Source organism: Pipistrellus hanaki (assembly GCF_964339955.1).
Source record: "Pipistrellus hanaki genome assembly, chromosome: 2".
Lineage (NCBI taxonomy): Eukaryota > Metazoa > Chordata > Mammalia > Chiroptera > Vespertilionidae > Pipistrellus > Pipistrellus hanaki.
In genome coordinates, this window is record NC_140504.1 from 6101185 (window position 1) to 6120378 (window position 19194).

Genomic DNA, 19194 nt, shown 5'->3' on the forward strand with positions numbered 1-19194 from the left:
TGAAAGGTCCCGGGTTCGATTCAGATCAAGGGCATGTACCTTGGTTGCGGGCACATCCCCAGTAGGGGGTGTGCAGGAGGCAGCTGATCGATGATTCTCTCTCATCGATGTTTCTAACTCTCTATCCGTCTCTCTTCCTCTCTGTAAAAAATCAATAAAATATATTAAAAAAGAAAAAAATAAATAAAATTTAAAATAAATAAATAAAACTGTAAAAACCATTCTTAGCTCGGAGGCTGTACAACCAGGAGCGGACGGGATTTGGTCTGCAGGCCAGTTTGCTGACCAATCTTAAGACATGCCATTAACAAGACCAAACCTAAATTTCTCCCAAAACCAAGAATTTCAAAGCAGGTTATTGATGAAAACACCCTGGGCCCAACGCAGTGCTAACAGGCAGGCCCCTCCTGCAGGGGGACCATGGCCCGGGCAACCCCCTCTATCCCAGGGGCCCCATTTCACCCCAGGCCCCCCTCCGCCTGAGCACCACCCGCTGCTCCTGAACTGGTTTTGTCCTGACCCCTCGCTTGGGGCTGCTCCTGCGGGAAGCGATCCTGAGCTCGGCACAAACAATAGTTTTCAGATCAAAGTGAAACAAGGCACTTAGGGAAAAGTGAAGCACTCCGGCTTTGATACACAGAACGATTTGTTTCCACGGACCTCATGAAACCCCACACCAAAGAACGCTTTCTTCAAATCAAAGCGTGAGCTGCTCAGTCACAAACAGTACACTCATCAAACACGGCTTTGCTCAGTGCATTCTGAAATTAGTTCCACATGCTGCTGCTAAACACTTCCAGAAGCTGCAAAAGCTCATCTTTATTGATTGGCGATTTAATTCCGCTGACACCCTGCTCTTTGTGATGTGTGCCCAAAGTTCAAATCAATCAATGCACGTGTCATCAACCATCTCCCTGCAGATCTCCCACATTCTACATGTTCTCGTGTCCTGAGAAAGTCCAGTTCTCCGCTGTGCCCGCCAAGCCTGCCCGCCTGCAGCCGAGCAGGAGCCCGCGCTGCATGGGGCGGACACATGCCAGGCTGGGGGGGGCACTGAGACCCCCTGCTGCTCAGGCTGACGGCCCCGTGGGGAACAGCGCTGCGGAGAGTGCCATCCACCCTCCAGAACACACATGTCAAACACAAGGCCCGCGGGCCAAATCCAGCCCGCCAGGCCTTGCAATGTGGCCCGCACCGCGCTGTCATCACTGCACTCCGCTGTCAGTTTATGACATTGTCAGTTTATGACTGTTCAGTAAACCATTCGGCCCGTGATTTAGGCTGGATTTTAGATTTTGGCCCCTTCTCTGATTGAGTTCGACACCCCTACTCCAGAAAGACCGCTGATGGGAAAATGCAAATGCCCCTCAGCCGCTGTGACACCAATTGTATGGACTCCCCTGGAGGGAGTGTGCCGGCAAGGGCGGCATTATGGGAAGAGCAGAAAACCCACCAGCGCCAGGGAACGGTTCTCAGGTCCCCCACCATGCAGATGGAGTGCTTCCCGGCACCGAGCTGCTCACCTGCAGGGTCTCTCCCATCCGGCTTCCGGGCAACCAGAGGATGCTCAAGACACCTCTGCTCAGCGACAGAATTAGAGCCCAGGACACCCTGTTACTGGGCCAGCCCAGGAGTCTGGGAGCTGTATGGACCTCACTGCCACCAAGCGGAGTGGGCAGGGATGTGCCCCTTTTCCCTCACAGGGAGCTGCTGGCAAGGAGGGGGCGAGTTAAAGTTCCTCTGCTTCTCGAGGCCAGAGCCATCGCCAGGGCTAGGATGAGCCACTCCAGGACGCCTCCCCGGCCTTGGCCTTCTTGGTCTGCCCGTTGGGCCCAGGGGGTGGGTTCTTATGCCGCTTCTTCCGAAGCTGCTGCTGCAACCTCTCCTCTTTCTTCTTCAGGTAAGTGGTCACGTTGTCAAAGGTGGCCTTGTACAGGCTGCTAAAGCCCTCGTCCACGCCGGCAGCGCCTGTGCGGGGGAACAAGAGGGGACGCCCAGTGGACGGTGACGCAGGACATCGTGGGCCGCCGCCTCTAATGGCGGGATCTGATGGCCTGCCAGACCCTCCTGCAGCAGGGAATCCACCCAGCAACCACCCAGTCTCTGTGGACTCCGGCGCCTTCTCCAAGGTGACTCTCACGAGGCCCCCACTGGTAGCCGCACAGCTGGATCTGACTCACTTTTAAGGGAACACAAACTCCCGCTATTCCTGAGACCCCTCAGCTGGTGGGAACGCCACAGGGCCCGTCAAGGATGCACAGGCCTGACCTTCACCTGCCCGCAGGAGTGACATCCCAGCTCTCTCGGCTTCCCTACCCTTCTGTGATTTTCAAGGTGAACTCACCTTCTGCATGCCCTCTCCAAGCTCCACCGGCCTGCACTGCAAGCAGGTGTTTATCTGCGAGCCTCTTAGGACAATTAAGCTCAGCTCGGGCCCAGCTGCATGAGGCCCCATACACGGCCTATATTCTCATAGTGTCCTAGAATCTGCTTTGTCGGATGTTTCCCAGAAACACAGGCCGGCCCTCACCTTCCAGCACGGCCCAGTGCCCGCGGAGCTGCGTGCAGACGGTCCTCACCGCGGCGTCTTCAGGCACAGGCTGGAGGCAAAGGGAAAACCTGCATCAGAAGGTGCTGCCGGCACAATGGGCAGACCTGCGGCCCGGACTGCGGGCCTGGGAAGACCCTGTAAATCTACATGAGACCAGGTGAAGCCGGCTCACCAAACACGGCAGCCACATCTTGTCAAGATAAAACCCATGGCACGAGGGCTGCTGGCACCTCACGTACTGGCTTGTTGGCTGTGACTTTATCTACGAAGCCTGGCACCAGCTGGTGGCACTGTTCTCTGCCACTGTCCAGATAAAACCCCTGTAAGCTTCAGTGGTTCTTGTGGCCACTCGGCCAAGCGAGCGTCTGTGAGGACAGGAAAGGCACGCTTTTCCCATCCTTCCCCACGGCAGTCCTGCCAGGCACGGACAGGAAGAAGAGGATGTGGGGATGACTTCAAGGATGTGGGGATGACTCAGATAAGGGGCGGGGTTCACACTCCTTCCTCCAAACCCAGCAGCTCCTCTAACCAGTGGGGCCACGGCCCCAGGCACAAGGCCATGCTAAGCTGCAAACTTAAGGATGACACAAGTATCAGCTTCTCTGATTAAAAATAACAAAATAAAATAAAACAAAAAGTGTGACCAGGACAGGAACAGAGAAAACATGCCAGTTTGGGATGGTGAGCCTCCCAAAAGGCCACTGCAGGCTCAGGACACTGGACAATATAGCCGAGTACCCAGCTCGCTTCTCCCAGGTCACAAGTCCCAGGACACACCCTCTGGCATCAAGGCTCGGTCAGCTGAAAGGTGTGAGAGCTCTGGCCCTGCCCCCGCCCCAGGCTCAGGGGACAGAGGGGCCCCGCACAGCTCACCTGCCATTGGCCGTCCACAGGCCTGCAGAGCACGAGGGGGGCTTCCCGGCAGTCCTGCAGCACCCACAGCCCCCGGCCCTCCTCGAAAGCAACGTCCCACACGCTGTGCTGGAAAGACAGCTGCTGCTTGTACACCAGCTGCCGCCTGGGGGCCTCCAGCTGGAAGATGTAGACCACAGGGACACTTCCCCGAGAAAGAGAGGGCGATCGTTACAACTCCCACAGCCACACCGCCAGCAGCTCAGCCTCAGCCGGCCTGCCCGAGCCAGAGACACGGTCCTCGCCAACTTTCTGGCTGCAACTGCACAAGACCCTGAGCTAGAAGCACCCCGCTGAGCGCTCTTAGACCCTGAGCACTGAGGTAAGGAACATCCGAGTCACCAGTCCTGGGTCACTTGTTACCCAACAAAGACAGCCAACACAGAGCCAGGACGTCCCACCTGCAGGCAGCTGCCTCCTGGAGGCACTCTCACCGTCTCTAAACCTGCGTCCTTATTTCCAAGACAAGCTAAGATGCCCTCCCTAGACTTGTTATGAGGACAAGTGAGGAGCAGAGAAGATGCTCAGGAGGAAGAGCTAATCCATCTCACCAGCCACTGGCCTTCAGGCGGGTCTACCGACTGAGGCAGCCTCTGCCACAATCCACCCTTAGTGAGATTGATCACACACAAAAGGCCCGTCCGAGGCCTTGCGTCCATTAAGCCAGTGGGTTTAAACAGCTTGTCAAAGACTGCCTGCCTCTAGAACCCTCACCCACAAACACAGCAACTTCAGAAAGGGAGACACACACCCCGCCCCCACCGGGAGCTGTGGTCCCAATACACCAACCAAAACCTCCGATTTAGGAGACAGAATGGGGCCAATGGAACAATCCATGCATTCCCTCCCTTACGGCTGGAGGGGACCAGAGCAGTGAGCTTACCGGTCACACAGCAGCGCCACCCAGCTGTCCCGGCTCCAGTAAGCGATCCTGGATGCGGCAAACCTCTGTAAGGAAAGCAGCAGCTTAACTGCATGTCATGGACCAACGCTGGCAGACCAGGTTGATGTGAGCTCTTTCTAAAGGGGACCCCGGTCTGCTCCCACTGAGCACGCGCTGCAAGACTGAGTTCCCACACATGGTCCCGGATGAGAGAGAAGACAGTGCCAGAACTTTCTGCAAACTACAGGGGGGGAAAGAAAGGCAAGGCCTTACCCGGCCTGTGTGGCTCAGTGGTTGAGCATCGACCTATGAACCAGGAGGTCACGGTTTGATTCCGGGTCAGGGCATATGCCTGGGGTTACGGGCTTTGATCTCCAGTATGGGGTGTACAGGAGGCAGCCAATCAGTGATTCCTTCTCATCCCTGATGTTTCTCTCTCTCCCTTCCTCTCTGAAATCGATAAAAGTATTTTTAAAAAAGAAAAAACAAAAGAAAGGTAAGGGCTGATTTCCTGTTTCATAGTAACGCCCCCATGCTGGGCACGTGGCAAAAGCCTCTCCATGGTCTGGCCCTCCCTCCGGACAGCAGAATGTCTCCAAAGCCAACGGAATCGGTCAAAAAGCAAGAACGAAGGGAACAGAGAACACAAGTGGAAAAGAAGGGGATTGTTCAGAACAGACAAAACCGCCCTACAGGTGCCCACAAGTCCAGCAAGGATGAAACACTGGGCACCAGTCAGAAATGGGAAGGAAAGGGCCTGGCATCCACAAGGCCCGAGCAGCCAGGCGCTGAGGCAGGGCTGCCCCCGGTCCTGCAGGCGGCGCACCAGCAGGCCGCGGTCCCCTTTAGAAAGAGCTCACATCAACCTCACTGCTGGAGCATCAGGGTAAGTGAGGCACACAGGTGAGAATTCAGCAGGAAAAAGTCAGGCCTGTTTGCTGCAGCTTCCATGACTGCAGAGAGCCAGCAGGAGGCGCCCGTGGGGTAGCAGAGCAGCTGGAGCCACTGGCCTGGTGGTCCCTGCAGGGGCTCAGCTAGAGGTCCGAGAGACCTTGGCCTGGGTCAGGCCCAGCCTGTCCCCTTTGAGGGCCTGTGGGGACAGCTGCCGTAGTGTCTCAGAGCAGACAACGGAAATGAGAAGCCAAGCCGAGGACCAGGCAGACAAGCCCTGCACTTCACACCCAGGTCTTATCAGACATGCGGGAGGAACAGATTCCACATGGGGCTGCAGGGGAAAGGACATGGTGCCCTGGGGACAGGCAGAGGGTACCCAGCTCTGCAGGCCTGAGTAGACATGACAGCAGTCCTTCCCTCCCTCCCCACCAGGACAGGCGGGCCTCTGGGAAGCTGGCAGGGCCGTCCACATGTGACCACCCGGACCGGCTGCACAGAACCAGCTCAGGAGCATCAGAGCTGGGTGTCCACGAGCACAGAATCCTCGGCATTCTGAAAGGCAGCCCACACTTTCCCCCGGAAATCTCCTTGGCAACCAAATACCCAGGCAACCTGAACTGGGGGGGTCATGAGGTTAATCCATGACGGACAACAGAATGCTGGGTGGGTACCAGCCGGCCGCCCACTGATAAAACCACAGCCAGGCTCTCTGCTCTGGCCCCACAGTTTTTTCCATTTCCAAGTGGATTAAAGGCCTTTCTATAATTAGTTGTTCAAATGCAAACATGGTAAGAATATAAATTATTGCCCACTTACTTGACTAGCTGCCTAGAATTTGAAATACATGATTTTGCCCAAGCTGGAAAAGTTCCAGCTGCACTAACAGCAGAGAAATGTTTCCAACGTAAAACATTTTTTTTTCTTGACACCGAGTGCCTGGAGAGGCGCCCTGCAGCCCCCACAACCCAGACAAACGCGGTTACCTTGTCGCTCCAGGGCCCCGCTGGCTCCTGCAGGCTGGTCAGGTGACAGCAGTGCAGCTCTTGGCCACGTCTGTAGTCCCAGAGCCTCAGGGTGCAGTCCTGCACACAGACAGGTCAGCAGAACTCTCAGGTCAGCACCCTCCCAAGCACCCAGGCTTCCCCAGGTCGTGGGGATGGTAACTGGGATAATGAACGGCTCTTTGCTCTAAAGCACATGTGTCAAACACAAGGCCCGCGGGCCAAATCCAGCCCGCCAGGCCTTGCAATGTGGCCCGCACCGCGCTGTCATCACTGCACTCCGCTGTCAGTTTATGACATTGTCAGTTTATGACTGTTCAGTAAACCATTCGGCCCGCGATTTAGGCTGGATTTTAGATTTTGGCCCCTTCTCTGATTGAGTTCGACACTCCTACTCTAAAGAGTCATGCAAGTCATTCAGAAAAATGGGCCTGGCCAGTGTGACTCTGGCTGAGCATTGACCTATGAACCATCATAGCATATGGTTCAATTCCTGGTCAGGGCACAAGCCTGAGTTGTAGGCTCAATCCCTAGAAGGGGGCGTGCAAGAGGCAGCCAATTAATGATCCTCTCATCACTGATGTTTCTCTTTCTCTCTCTCTCTCTCTCTCTTTCTCTCTCTCTCTCCTTCTTCCTTCCTCTCTAAAATCAATAAAAATACATTTTAAAAAATATTTTTAAGAAAAAAAAGAAGTATTTTTATAGAAAGAAAAATGGGTAGCCACACACAGCAAAATGAGCAAAGGACACATGGCTTCATGATGTCACATGCCAGGCTATATGGGGGCTGGAGTTATGCACACACATGAGCATACACATGCATAAACACACGGGCACATCAATGATCAGGCATTTGCACAAGGAGAAACACATGGGATACTGAGCATGTGCCAGCAGCAGTGGTGACCAAATCCAGGTCAACAGTGTTATTACAGATCTAACAACAGCCCTTAGAACGGACTCCCTGAACATGACGCTCTAGCTCTACACACACAGACCTGTATATACACACACACCCAAGTTCACAACCACACCAGGAGCAAGGCCCAGCCAGCTCTAAAATGCAGAAAGCAAGCGCCACCTAGTGGTCGGCCACCTGTGAAAAAGGAACACTGACTTCCAAACCAGGACTGGGAACAAAGGACAAGCTCATGGCTGCCAGCACGGCTCCTGCTCGGTCACCGCAGGGAACCCAGAGGGGCCGTGACAGAGCGGCACTCACCCCGGATGAGGACAGCAGCAGCTCAGGGTGGTCGGGCACCACGAAGATGCGGCTCACGAACCTGCAGCACAGAGAAGCAGAGTGAGCCGCTGCTGCTGTGACCTCCGCACGACCCGCCACCTCCGAGACAAGCCTGTGCTCCCAAACCCCTGACCGCCAACAAAACTGATGAGTAACGTGTAACATGGCCGTGTGGACAGTGATGCGGAGGCTGGGAGCTCGCTGGCGTGTCTTCTCAGGAACCCAGCAACACAACAGCCTCCATCAACGGCCCCCAGACCCAACGAAGCCCAGCCACCCTGCTGGACAGACCCTGTGCTCCTCTCAGCTGCCCGCACACAGCACCAGCCGCCTTCCATGCCGGGGTGGGAGGGGGAGTGGAAGGGGGGACACGGAAGACCGTAGGGGATGGAGGAGCAGCAACACGCCCAGGGGCCAGGCTCAGACCAGCTGTCCCTCAGCCTGAGGAACCACCTCGCCCCGGACACCAGCCCAGGCAGAGGAGACTCACTCGGTGTGCCCCAGGCAGAAGGACTCGATGTTGTGCGGTGCCAAGGCCCAGCTCACCCGGATCTTCTCGTCCCGGTCGGCGGTGAGGACGTAGCGGTCGTCAGGACTCAGGGCCTGTGCGAGGGGTGAGAAAGGACAGGTCCAGTCACGGGACATCCAGAGCCACTCCCCTCCACCCCCCTCTGACCTCTTATCTCCAGCCCCCATTCCATATCCATGAAGAACCATCTCAACACAGTTCCTTACTGCCACCCATGGCTTCCTGTCTCCAGCACCGGAGTCACCTCTTCTCCCTCCTATTTCACAGTCGCCAATCCTGACTCCCCCGTTATACCTGCGTGTCCCCATGGGAACCCACCCATGGCTACAGCTCCTGGCTCAGAGTTGGGAGGACGCCATGGAGAAGCCCGTGAAGCCTGAAGGATGAACTCTGACCTCGTGACTGCACCCCTCCACCGCATCACCCTGACCTGGGCTGACCTCGCATCCGGAACCACCCAGCGCCTTCCTCACTCGCCCTGCTGTCGGCCTCAAGTCCCTGGATCCCAATCCTCCTGCTCATGTATCTGCAGAGGCTGCCCCTGCCACAGGAGGACCCGCACCCACCCAGACGCCCAGCTCATACCCCCGCCCCCACCCCCGCCCCACCTCCATCTGAGCCCAACCACAGCAGAGTTAATAAGCACTTCGACCACCACATACCACATCCAGCAGCATCGACAGGTGCCCAAGTTCAAGTTTGCCGCATTCATTCAGCTCCAGCACTGAAAAGGAGTAAACGTCCCCAGACTTGTCTGCCACCAAAAGCTTCTCCTCAGAGGCCGTGAAGGTCAGGGCCGTGCACCTCCTCACCACGGTCCTAGGAGGCCAGAGAGATGCCCCAGGTTGGCTGACAGACTGACACCGGTCAATGCAAGAGCCTGCAACAGCCCCGCAGGCCGTGCACCCAGCATGTGGAACTGGTGTCAGCCTGAAATGGAAACTAAGCCTAAAGGAATTGTGACCCCGACACACCATCCACACAGGCCCATGCTTCTCAGGAGCACAGGGACACGCACAGAAAGGCCGGAGGCTGCCGCCCAGGCCTCGCTGCCAGAGGAGCCAGCAGACCTGAGGACCACAGGAGGAGGCACAATACACATGACAAAAGCAATGACAAGAGAGACAATCAGGCTCCGGGTAAGATCCCTCAAAATTCGCCCGGCCCTGTGATTCAACAATGGCTGTGCCCATTCTAATAAGCCACCTAAGCAGCTGTGACATCCCAGCCACACGCTCTGGGGGAGCAGCTAGGACAGTCCTCCAGAACGCTGGGCTGGGATCCAAGGAGCTCAGCCACCCGAGAATCCAGCCCCACCTTCACCCCACCCCCCACCCAGCACCCCTCCCACCAGCTCCTGCCAGACTCCGCATCACGTCCCTTTGTCTCGCACCAGATGGCGGCTTTCAGCTGCTCAGGCTAAATTGGGCCTGGCCATGATTCCAGGATGCAGCTGGGCCTTACAGAGTAGGTTTAGGGGTTTGGGTCCAGGGGAGTCGGGTAGCAGAAGGGAGAGGAAGGGCAGGTCATAGGACAGGACAGTTAAGAGGCCTCTGGGCTTGCCCAGGGGAAAGTACCCTGGGGAAGGCAGAGGCCACAGCAATCTTCCGCCTACACAGGGTCTCCTATACAGGGTCTCCTATACAGTGCCTCAGCACCCTCCCCTCCCTTCATGGAGTGCCTGGGTTCAAAAGCTCCCCCACAGCACACATCCCCCATCTTCAGACCCTGTGGGGAGAACAAACCCAGACCTGATGTCCAGAGGCTCTGCCTTTCCAGGGGCTTTTATCATTTGATGACAGGTGTTTTACAAAATGGTGTGGTTTCGTGTGCAAGACTTCTCATGAATACATCAGAAACATAAAATACCAAAATAGAAAACATCATGGCCGAAACCGGTTTGGCTCAATGGATAGAGCGTCGGCTTGGAGACTGAAGGGTCCCGGGTTCGATTCTGGTCAAGGGCATGTACCTTGGTTCGGGCATGTCCCCAGTAGGGGGTGTGCAAAAGGGAGCCGATCGATGACTCTCTCTCATCGGTGTTTCTAACTCTATCTCTCTCCCTTCCTCTCTGTACAAAATCAATAAATTAAAAAAAAATAGAAAACATCATGTCCTCATTTTTTATTCCAAAAACCTTGTTTTTCTGGCCTCAGTTCTGAGACTGAAGTCCTTCTGACTTGCCCAGTTCACAGGTTCTCTGCCCTTAGTCACTCTAAACTTTACCTTGAAAAATGTCATTGCTACTCAGCTTTTCCTCGGAATTCCAAGGTGAAGTTTAAAGCAGCTGCAGTAGGACGTGCCCGCGGGAGAGCTGTAAATTCCCACAGCGGGACCCACTGTGGAACCCGAAGGACCAAGGCAGCTGTCCTCGCCTCCCGGACCCCATCCACGCCCCGACGCTGCCCTGGTCAGGTCCTGCCGCACAGAGACCACAGGCCTGCAGCAGACATGGCCCGGGCTTTGGAAAGTATGCCGGCACCGCAAGCGCCAAGAACAGGCTCACCGCCTCCCCAGCCCTGAGCGGCTCTCCAGCTGAGCTACCGAAAGGCCATGTCAAAGTACCTGTGTGTGGGCTCCTCTACCTCGAATGGGAAGCAAAGCTCACTCTGAGGAGCCAGAGCACAAGACACTGGTTCTGAAGAATAGCCCTGACCGGTTTGGCTCAGTGGTTAGGGCCTCAGCCTGTGGACTGAAGGGTCCCAGGTTTGAATCCAGTCAAAGGCATGTACCTTGTTTGCGGGCACATCCCCAATAGGAGGTGTGCAGGAGGCAGCTGATTGATGTTTCTCTCATTAATGCTTCTAACTCTCTATCCCTCTCTCTTCCTCTCTGTAAAAAAAAAAATCAATAAAATATATATGTGTGTGTGTGTATGATATATATATATATATATATATATATATATATTTTTTTTTTTTTTTTTTTTTTTTAAAGAATAAAATATGCTCCCCTCACTCACACTTTCGTAAACAGAACACCAACTTCCTTCTATCAGACTGTCTAGTCACAGGTTCCACACCCCCTGTGCTGGCCAGGGTGGGAAAGGCACCTTACACCTGGGAGGCAGAGACAGAGCCCTTGGGAAGGAATCTGGGACTCTCTACCTAGATTACAACTGCACCTATCTTTTGACCAGATGATTCATTTTTGGAACTTCTCCTACAGATAAATGAGATTTATTATGTTCGGGGACACCAGGAGACACCAGGGTCCCAGGCACAGGCACAGAGGGCCGATGCTGAGGAGGCGGTAAGAGGACAGCCATCTACGAGCCAAGGAGAAAGGCCTCTGGGCAAACCCTGTCGACAACTTGATATCAGAATCCCCGCAGCAGACTGTAAGGAAGAACTCTGGGTTTTCACGCTGTGGTGTTTGTCACGGAGACCCGAGCAGAGAAAGACAGCTACCATCCTCTGTGACTGCTCTCACTGGCTTGCTTCTCTCTGACTTGCTTCTCATCCTCACATCCCTCTCCTTCCCACAGGCTGTGGGAGCACTTCACAACCAAGGCCAAGTCCAAGGATCTGTTTGAGAAGCTCAGTCAGACCCAAAGGCCCCTTGTAGCATTTACCCCAAATCTTGAAAGCACATATCTTCTAGAATCTGAACACTGGCTAATGTCCAGGCTATTTGGGCAAGGAGATGCTGCCTAACAAGTCTTTCAAGTTAAGGATGATGTGAATTCACAGCAGTCAGCTACAAAAGGCGATTCAGTATCAATAACCTGCATACATGGCAGCAAACTTTTATGTTACTCTTCTACAGGGAAATTCTAACAGCCTGTGGGGAGAACTGGAGCGAGGAGGTGGAGATTTACAATTCACTGTACATCCTATATCCTTCTGTTTAATTTGTCTTTTAAAGCTGTTAAGTCATCTATTACGGTCATCTATTGCCTGATATATGAAGACACATATGAGATAAAAATGGAATACTGTTACCGGGCTTTATTTTTAACCCGAATGGAACACAGGGCAGAGTGAGCATTCCTTGCTTGTGATGTCACCTGGAATTTGGCTTTTTATTCTCCTCTTAGGAAATGAGATGAAATAAAAATTTTAAAAGCATAGCTGTCCCCAACACAAAGGGAAATTCCTTAATCTTGGTCATTTAGTAACTCAAACATTACAACCGGCATGTGTTTTCCCTGATTATCAAGGGACATTTAAACCACGCAACCTCAGGGAAGACAGAATGAGGGGACAGGGCTGACTCTGCCCTCCCAAACTGACTGGGATCAGCTTCCAGACTCCTGGCCAGCAGCTATGAGTGAGAACCATGTCCCCACCCCTGTCACAGGCCCTGGGCATACAGCTACGTGTTAGTTGCGTATTAGAATAGTCACTGTCACTACTGTTATTGGCAAGCAAGTGTAAGTTGTGTGTTCAACAGGGTAATTATTCAACGTTAGCATTTCATACCTGACACTCAGACATTGCCATGGTTTTGTACGGAAAAGAATCAGACGCTTACTGTCATCGGTTAAAGCAAAATAGCTGCCGGACTTGGAGAAGGTGGACGCCAGGATCGTGTCACTCGCCTTCTCCACGGGCTGTCCGTCCTCCCTGAGGAAGAAGGAGAACGTGAGGCCTCAGCTGAGAAAGAAGGCTGCATCCCTCTAGGCCAGGGGTCCTCAAACTTTTTAAAGTGGGGGCCAGATCACGGTCCCTCAGAGAGCTGGAGGGCCGGACTATATGAACTACTAATTCCTACTGTAACACCTCGGCTGCGCTCACTGCCCAAAAAACCTGGAGGGCAGGATCAGACTCCTCTGCGGGCCGCATGTGGCCCGCGGGCCATAGTTTGAAGACCCCTGCTAGGCCAGCCCTGTTCCTCATTACTGTGAACAGAGGTAGAACACGCCTGAGGTTCATTCAGCCAGACTACAGACCTGTTAGGGGGCGTGGAGGTTCACAGTCTAATGTTTAAGGAGTAACAGCTAACTGAACAGGACAATTTCAGTGTGCACACCAAAATAAAAAGAGCGGAGGTGAAAGGACCCACATGGGCCACTCCCTCATGGACCGGAGGCAGGAGCCCAGCCAGTGTGGCACAGTGATTGAGTATCAACCTATGATCGAGGAGATCCCAGTTCCATTTCCGGTCAGGGCACATGCCCAGGTTGAAGGCTCCATCCCCAGTAGGGGGTGTGCAGGAGGCAGCCAATCAATGACTCTCTTATCATTGATATTTCTATTTCTCTCTCCCTCTCCCTTCCTCTCTGAAAAAAAAAAAAAAGACCAGAGGCAGGGATTAAATAATAATTTTTAAAAAGCTGAGCCACATGACCAATTCTAGTACCATATAAAATCATCACACTTGCCCTAGACAGTTTGGCTCAGTGGATAGAGAGTGGGCCTGCGAACTGAAAGGTCCCAGGTTCGATTCTGGTCAAGGGCACATGCCCAGGTTGTGGGCTCCATCCCCAGTGGGGGGCCTGCAGGAGGCAGCCAATCCATGGTTCTCTCTGATCATGGATGTTTCTATCGCTCTCTCCCTCTTCCTTCCTCTCTGAAATCAATGAAAAATATATTTTAAAAAATAAATATAAATAAAATCATCACACTCTGCTTTTCTTACCTTTCAATTAGCTAAGTTAATTTCATGCAACTGCCCCCAATGCACTTAAAACTGATCGCCTTATTTCAAAGTGCCAATAAGATCATTACTGACAAAAACTAGTTAAAAGTACTTAGAGCCGAAACCGGTTTGGCTCAGCGGATAGAGTGTCAGCCTGCGGACTGAAAGGTGCCAGGTTCGATTCCAGTCAAAGGCATGTACCTTGGTTGCGGGCACATCCCCAGTAGGGGGTGTGTAAGAGGCAGCTGATCCATGATTCTATCATCGATGTTTCTAACTCTCTATCCCTCTCTCTTCCTCTCTGTAAAAAAATCAATATATAATAATATATTTAAAAAATAAAAAAAAAGTACTTAGAAAAGTCCTAATATCCTAAATGCCTAATTGGAAAATTCCACATTTCTTTCCTGAGGTACCCGGTTTTCTACGCAGCAAGGGAAAGAGAAAGGAAGAGCTCAGTGAGGAGACAACCATCTCCTTCTTAGGCTGTCAGGTCCCACCGCTCAAACCATGAATCGAGTCCCGAGACTTCCCCGCTCTCTCACCCTTTACTTTCCTGTGACTTCTTTTCCGCAGTACTGCAATCATATGTGAAGAGGCTGTCGAATTCATCACTGAAAAAAATAAAAAGATTTTTTTAAGTACTTTGTCAATGAAAATGTTCATTTCTTTTATTTCCCTGGAACAGACAAATATTGGCCTATTCATCAAGTTAAGGGTCTCAGCCACAACAGGTAACTAACTGTCTGGGTTCGCTACCTCAGGCAACAGTTATGGAGCTTTATCCGCCTCACCTCTATTTGGGTTCACCATACACAGCTGCCACGGCCCTGCACAAAACCCGCTTAGTAAAACAAGTGAAAACAAAAGCCAAAGAAAGTATCCTATTCTTTCAGCACTAGCACATCCATGTAAAATGGTTATGTTGGAAGAAATGCGTTCTGATATCGTTTTCAGTGGGTTTTTTTGTACCCAAATTTAAAAACTGCCATTTCTGGCTGAAACCGGTTTGGCTCAGTGGATAGAGCGTCGGCCTGTGAACTGAAAGGTCCCAGGTTCGATTCGGTCAAGGACATGTACCCTGGTTGTGGGCACATCCCCAGTAGGAGGTGTGCAAGAGGCAGCTGATCGATGATTCTCTCTCATCGATGTTTCTAACTCTCTATCCCTATCCCTTTCTCTCCCTCTCTGTAAAAATAAATCAATAAAATATATTAAAAATAAATAAAAATAAAAATAAAACTGCCATTTCTGGTTTAGAAAACTGTCTCACCTACCAAAAAAGCACCCCTGGCTGCCGAGCACTGACCAATACAGGAGCCACCCATGTTCCCCATGAAACATGGGTGTTTCATGGGGAACATGGGTTCTCTGCTATATATCTTCCCCCTCCTCACTTCCCCCTCACCCCTTCTGGCACACAGAAGGCATCTTGTACAAGCGTATAGCTTTTAAAGTGACTGCCCTTTAAACTCTTCACAGAGAGTACTGGAGCAGAGGAAAGAGAAGTAGTCCTCCAAGTCAGAAATTGTGGATGTCTCCCTGTGGCACGTGTGAGACGCTGGGAGCCTCGAAAACAAAGTAATCTGGGAAACGTGACAGGTCGGTGTGTAAATGTAACACTGAATTGGGAGTTCTGAAACCAGGACACTGAACAGTGAGCAAGGATAGTGCATTTGTTAGGCGCGTTGTCCATTTCAAGCATGAGAATCAAAACCCTGAGAAAAGAAACGGGGGTGGAGACGGACCACTACTAACATCCCTGAGGCTCCCAAGTCAAGAATAAGGGGCAACAAACATTTCCTGATTTAAAAATCCCCAGTGCTGCCGAACCCGGTTTGGCTCAGTGGATAGTGCGATGGTCTGCGGACTGAAAGGTCCCAGATTCGATTCCGGTCAAGGGCATGTACATTGGTTGGGGCACATCCCTAGTGGGGGGTGTGCAGGAGGCAGCTGGTCGATGTTTCTCTCTCATCGATGTTTCTAGCTCTCTATCCCTCTCCCTTCCTCTCTGTACAAATTTAATAAAATATATTTAAAAATCCCGAGCGCTGTGTACACGCTGGGGCACCCTAAGGAAAGCAAAAGCAGAGCTGGGTGAAGGGCCACGAGGGAGGTGAGCGCTGCGGGCTCCGAGTGCACCGGCGCGCCCGGTGGCCGCTGAAGACCCTCGGATCCTGAAGAGCGAGTAGGGCGGGGGCGCTAGATGTAGAGGAGGGAGAGGAAGCGAAGCACTACGCAGGGCGAGGGAGGCCAGAGGGAGTGCGCCCGAGTCAGCCCCTCCAACCAGGCTGCCTCCCTCCCATGCTCCCATCTGGTGGGCGTCCCCAGGACCCCGCTTTGGCCCCATCCAACCCTCATCCCTGGGGCCCACCTGGCCCCCCTGAACCCGGCCCAGAGCAACGCAGACCAGCCATCGAGGGGGCGGGGCCCTGGGCAGGTGGCCCGGGGAGCGCCCGGGCGGTTCTAGGGAGAAGGGCTGGAAGGAATCGGTGCAGGCCCGCAGCCAGGCCGAGGGGGCAGCGGGGGGCCCGAGCAGCGGCGGGACTCCCGCGGGGTCCCCCGGCACCAGCGCAGCCCGAGCACAGGGAAATCCCCGGGGTCTCCAGGCCCCGGCGCGCGCCCGCGGCCCGGCTCCCCGCCCCCAGGCCGGCCCCTCACCTGCTCGCGGTGGTGGTGGCCAGGAAGCGGCTGCCGCCCCGCACCACCAGCGTCTGCCCGCACACAGCCAGCCCAGCCGAGCTCGCCATGAGCCCCGCCGTTGCGCCAGCACCCACGTGCGCCGCCCCGCGCCTCCGCCCCGGCCGCGCCGGAAAGTGACGTTGCGCGCAGGCGCAGGCGCAGCGAGGTGACAGGTCACCGGTGACGGCGCCGACCCCGCGCATGCGTAGAAGGTCTCTCTCTCTCCCCATCCTCCAAACAGGGTTTCCTGTCTATAGGCCTTTGTTCCCAAACTTCTCTCATGATGAGAATCACCTGGTGGAGTTGTTAAACTACAGATTCCTGAATCCCAACTAAGAAGTGCTAAACTAGAATTTTTGGGAACCTATAGGTAAAATTGTATACTCAACTTAGTGCTCTAAGCTTATTTATCTGCTATTTTAACTTATTAAGCTTAGAGCACTAGTTAAGTATACAATTTTACCTATAGGTTCCCAAAAATTCTAGTTTAGCTCTTCTTAGTTGGGATTCAGGAATCTGCTCTAGGCGATTCAGGGTCTTTCGCTGATCAAATTTGTCCGAGAAATACACAGCGCACGCGATAACGCTTGCTTCATGTTGGTCTTTTCCTAGGCCGGCTCTAAATCCTAATCATGCACCATGAAACCACACGAGGTCTGGCCCCCCATGACACGGGCAATGCATGCATGAAAACAGAGAACTGTGCTTGGCCGTCAGATGTAAGCACAACTCAATCATTTCGATCTTTTTGAGATGCTAAGTCACTGGCCTCACACTTTGACTTCTTGCGTACTTGTGCAAAACAAGATTGATTTGCCTCAAGATCTGTTTTCATATCAAATTTCATGTTAACCCGTATCTTGCTTTTTAATTTTAATCAAGCCTGAATTGAAATGTTTTTAAGCTAAGTCTTATTTTCATAACCTTTCCTTTTTTATGTCTCTTCTGGTACTACTTATTTTGTTGTGCGCTATTAGACATTAACGTTTGCCTGCAAAAGTGTTAAGTGGATTTTATCATCATTACTCTTATATATAAGTAAACTATAAACGTCATCATTATGATGTGTTGATATTTTACTATCTAATTATCTTAGCATATTACTCAAAACCCATAACTTGAATTTCAGTTCTATGTGATTTGTCTGTTGTTGGTTTTTTAATTTCTTAATATGGCTAGTTATCACCAAGTTTTCAATTCTATAAAATTTTAAAAGCAATGAGGGTATATTAATCATTTACAGCTTTGATAAAAATGGAGAATTACTTGGTTTCATACCTTCTCTCTTGGTGATTGTTAGGTCGTCGAAGGAGGAACACAGGAGGCCAGAGTGGTGAGGGATTAGGAATTTATTTTATTCCATCAGCCCCCAGTGATGGGAGTCAACGGCTTCTAAAGGACTTTTGGCTTCTTTCTGGGTGGAGACTTCTTTGTGCATACCCAGAGGGGCGATAGTGGACTATGGTCACCGCAAGTGAAATGTGGTCAAAGGGAATGTCCATAGTGAAATGACCTGAAGAGTCCCCCAGGGGAAGTGGGGGTACCAATTCAATTGCTCCATCAAACCTAACAGCAATTTTCTCAAAGAAGGTGACTGTGTTATTAGTAGCTCTATCTGCTCTCCACTGCCATAACAATTCATGGCAAACACAAAATTTTGTGACCGAAAACAGCATTCACTTAGCTCTTAGCTCTGTGGGATGTGGTGCCTCAGGTGCAGCTAGCTCCTCTGAATCCAGAGACCTACAAACTAAAAGGCCGAGTTTACCTCCCCCCGCACAGCCACTCTGTGAGCTGGGGAAGGAAGGATAACCACGGAAATACTTCCCTTTGAGAAACTCTCTTAAACCTTTGGCTGTCCTAGCAAGTTGGGGGCCCAAAGGTCTTTTTTCACTTAAACTTCCCAGTGCCCTTGAGCCAGCAGGTGTGCTTTGTTCAATACAACTCCCATAAAAATGTGGAGTCCGACTAGTGTGACTCAGTGGTTGAGCATCCACCTATGAACCAGGAGGGCATGGTTCGATTCCCTGTCAAGGCACATGCCCAGGTTGTGGGCTCGATCTCCAGTGGGGGGGGGGGGGGGGAGGGGGGTGTTTGCAGAAGGCAACTGATCAATGATTCTCTCATCATGGATGTTTCTATCTCTCCCTCTCCTGTCCTTTCTAAAATCAATAAAAAATATTTTATTTAAAAAAAAGCTTTGTGGAAATGTGAACATTGCAGTTGAATAAGATAAATCCCTCATCATGTCCTGCCCCACCCACCGCATCAAAACAATGTAACATCCACAGGCAAAAGTGCCGTTGTGGGAGCTGTGGGATCCAGTGCCATATGCCAAGGAACCCAGGAGTGTCACCACCTATGCATCAGATAATAGGCATACACACCTCGGTCCCAGCTGCAGTGGCTGCAGTGGCCCCTCTCGGCCACAATCTGGGAGTCCCTGGGAAACACCGTCTTAGACCATCACCCATGAAAGAGCTTTGGTAGGAGTCCAGGTTTCCAGTGCTCAGGTTCCAGCACATCATCAGAGAAAAAAAAAAAAAAAAAAAAAAAAAAATGAGGTTAAGAGGAGCAGTTTGACTTTGCCAGCACCACCCCTCCCCTATCAAGAAGCCTGCCTCTGACCAGCTAGAGTGACCTGCAGGATCCACAACTGGCCCACAAGCACCCAGCACATCACACACCTCATCCACACACACTTCTACCCTGTGAGCTGCTCCCTGTGCGTTCCCAGTGGTGGTGAGAGCCAGTTTGGGCAAAGGAATAGTGAGCACACACACGAGGGGGGTGAGGGAGTAAGGGGGGCCATGTCTGTGGGCCAAGGAGAGACAATAAACTTGAGTTGTAGCGCCACTTTTGGAAAACAAAAGGGAGTGTCAGCACCCGCCTTTTGCATTGCAGGATCCAGAAAAG

At 52.4% G+C, this 19194-nt stretch overlaps 1 protein-coding gene across 2 annotated transcripts; it reads right to left on the reverse strand.

Moving 5' to 3' along the window:
* Positions 1 to 794: 794 nt before the first annotated feature.
* On the reverse strand, positions 795 to 16411 carry WDR4 (WDR4 tRNA N7-guanosine methyltransferase non-catalytic subunit). Of its 2 annotated transcripts, XR_014794090.1 has the most exons (12): positions 16258 to 16411; positions 14142 to 14210; positions 12438 to 12581; positions 8676 to 8832; positions 7975 to 8087; positions 7464 to 7524; positions 6224 to 6322; positions 4347 to 4411; positions 3425 to 3608; positions 2531 to 2600; positions 1331 to 1968; positions 795 to 1120 (listed from the first exon to the last, which is right to left on the reverse strand). XR_014794090.1 is itself a non-coding variant. In XM_084873681.1 (11 exons), the coding sequence occupies exons 1-11, from the start codon at positions 16344 to 16346 to the stop codon at positions 1772 to 1774; spliced, it is 1248 nt and encodes a 415-aa protein (XP_084729807.1). In that variant the 5' UTR covers positions 16347 to 16411; the 3' UTR covers positions 795 to 1771. The 2 variants fall into 2 exon arrangements, 1 of the variants encoding a protein (XP_084729807.1); XM_084873681.1 differs by having other exon boundaries at positions 795 to 1968.
* Positions 16412 to 19194: the final 2783 nt, after the last annotated feature.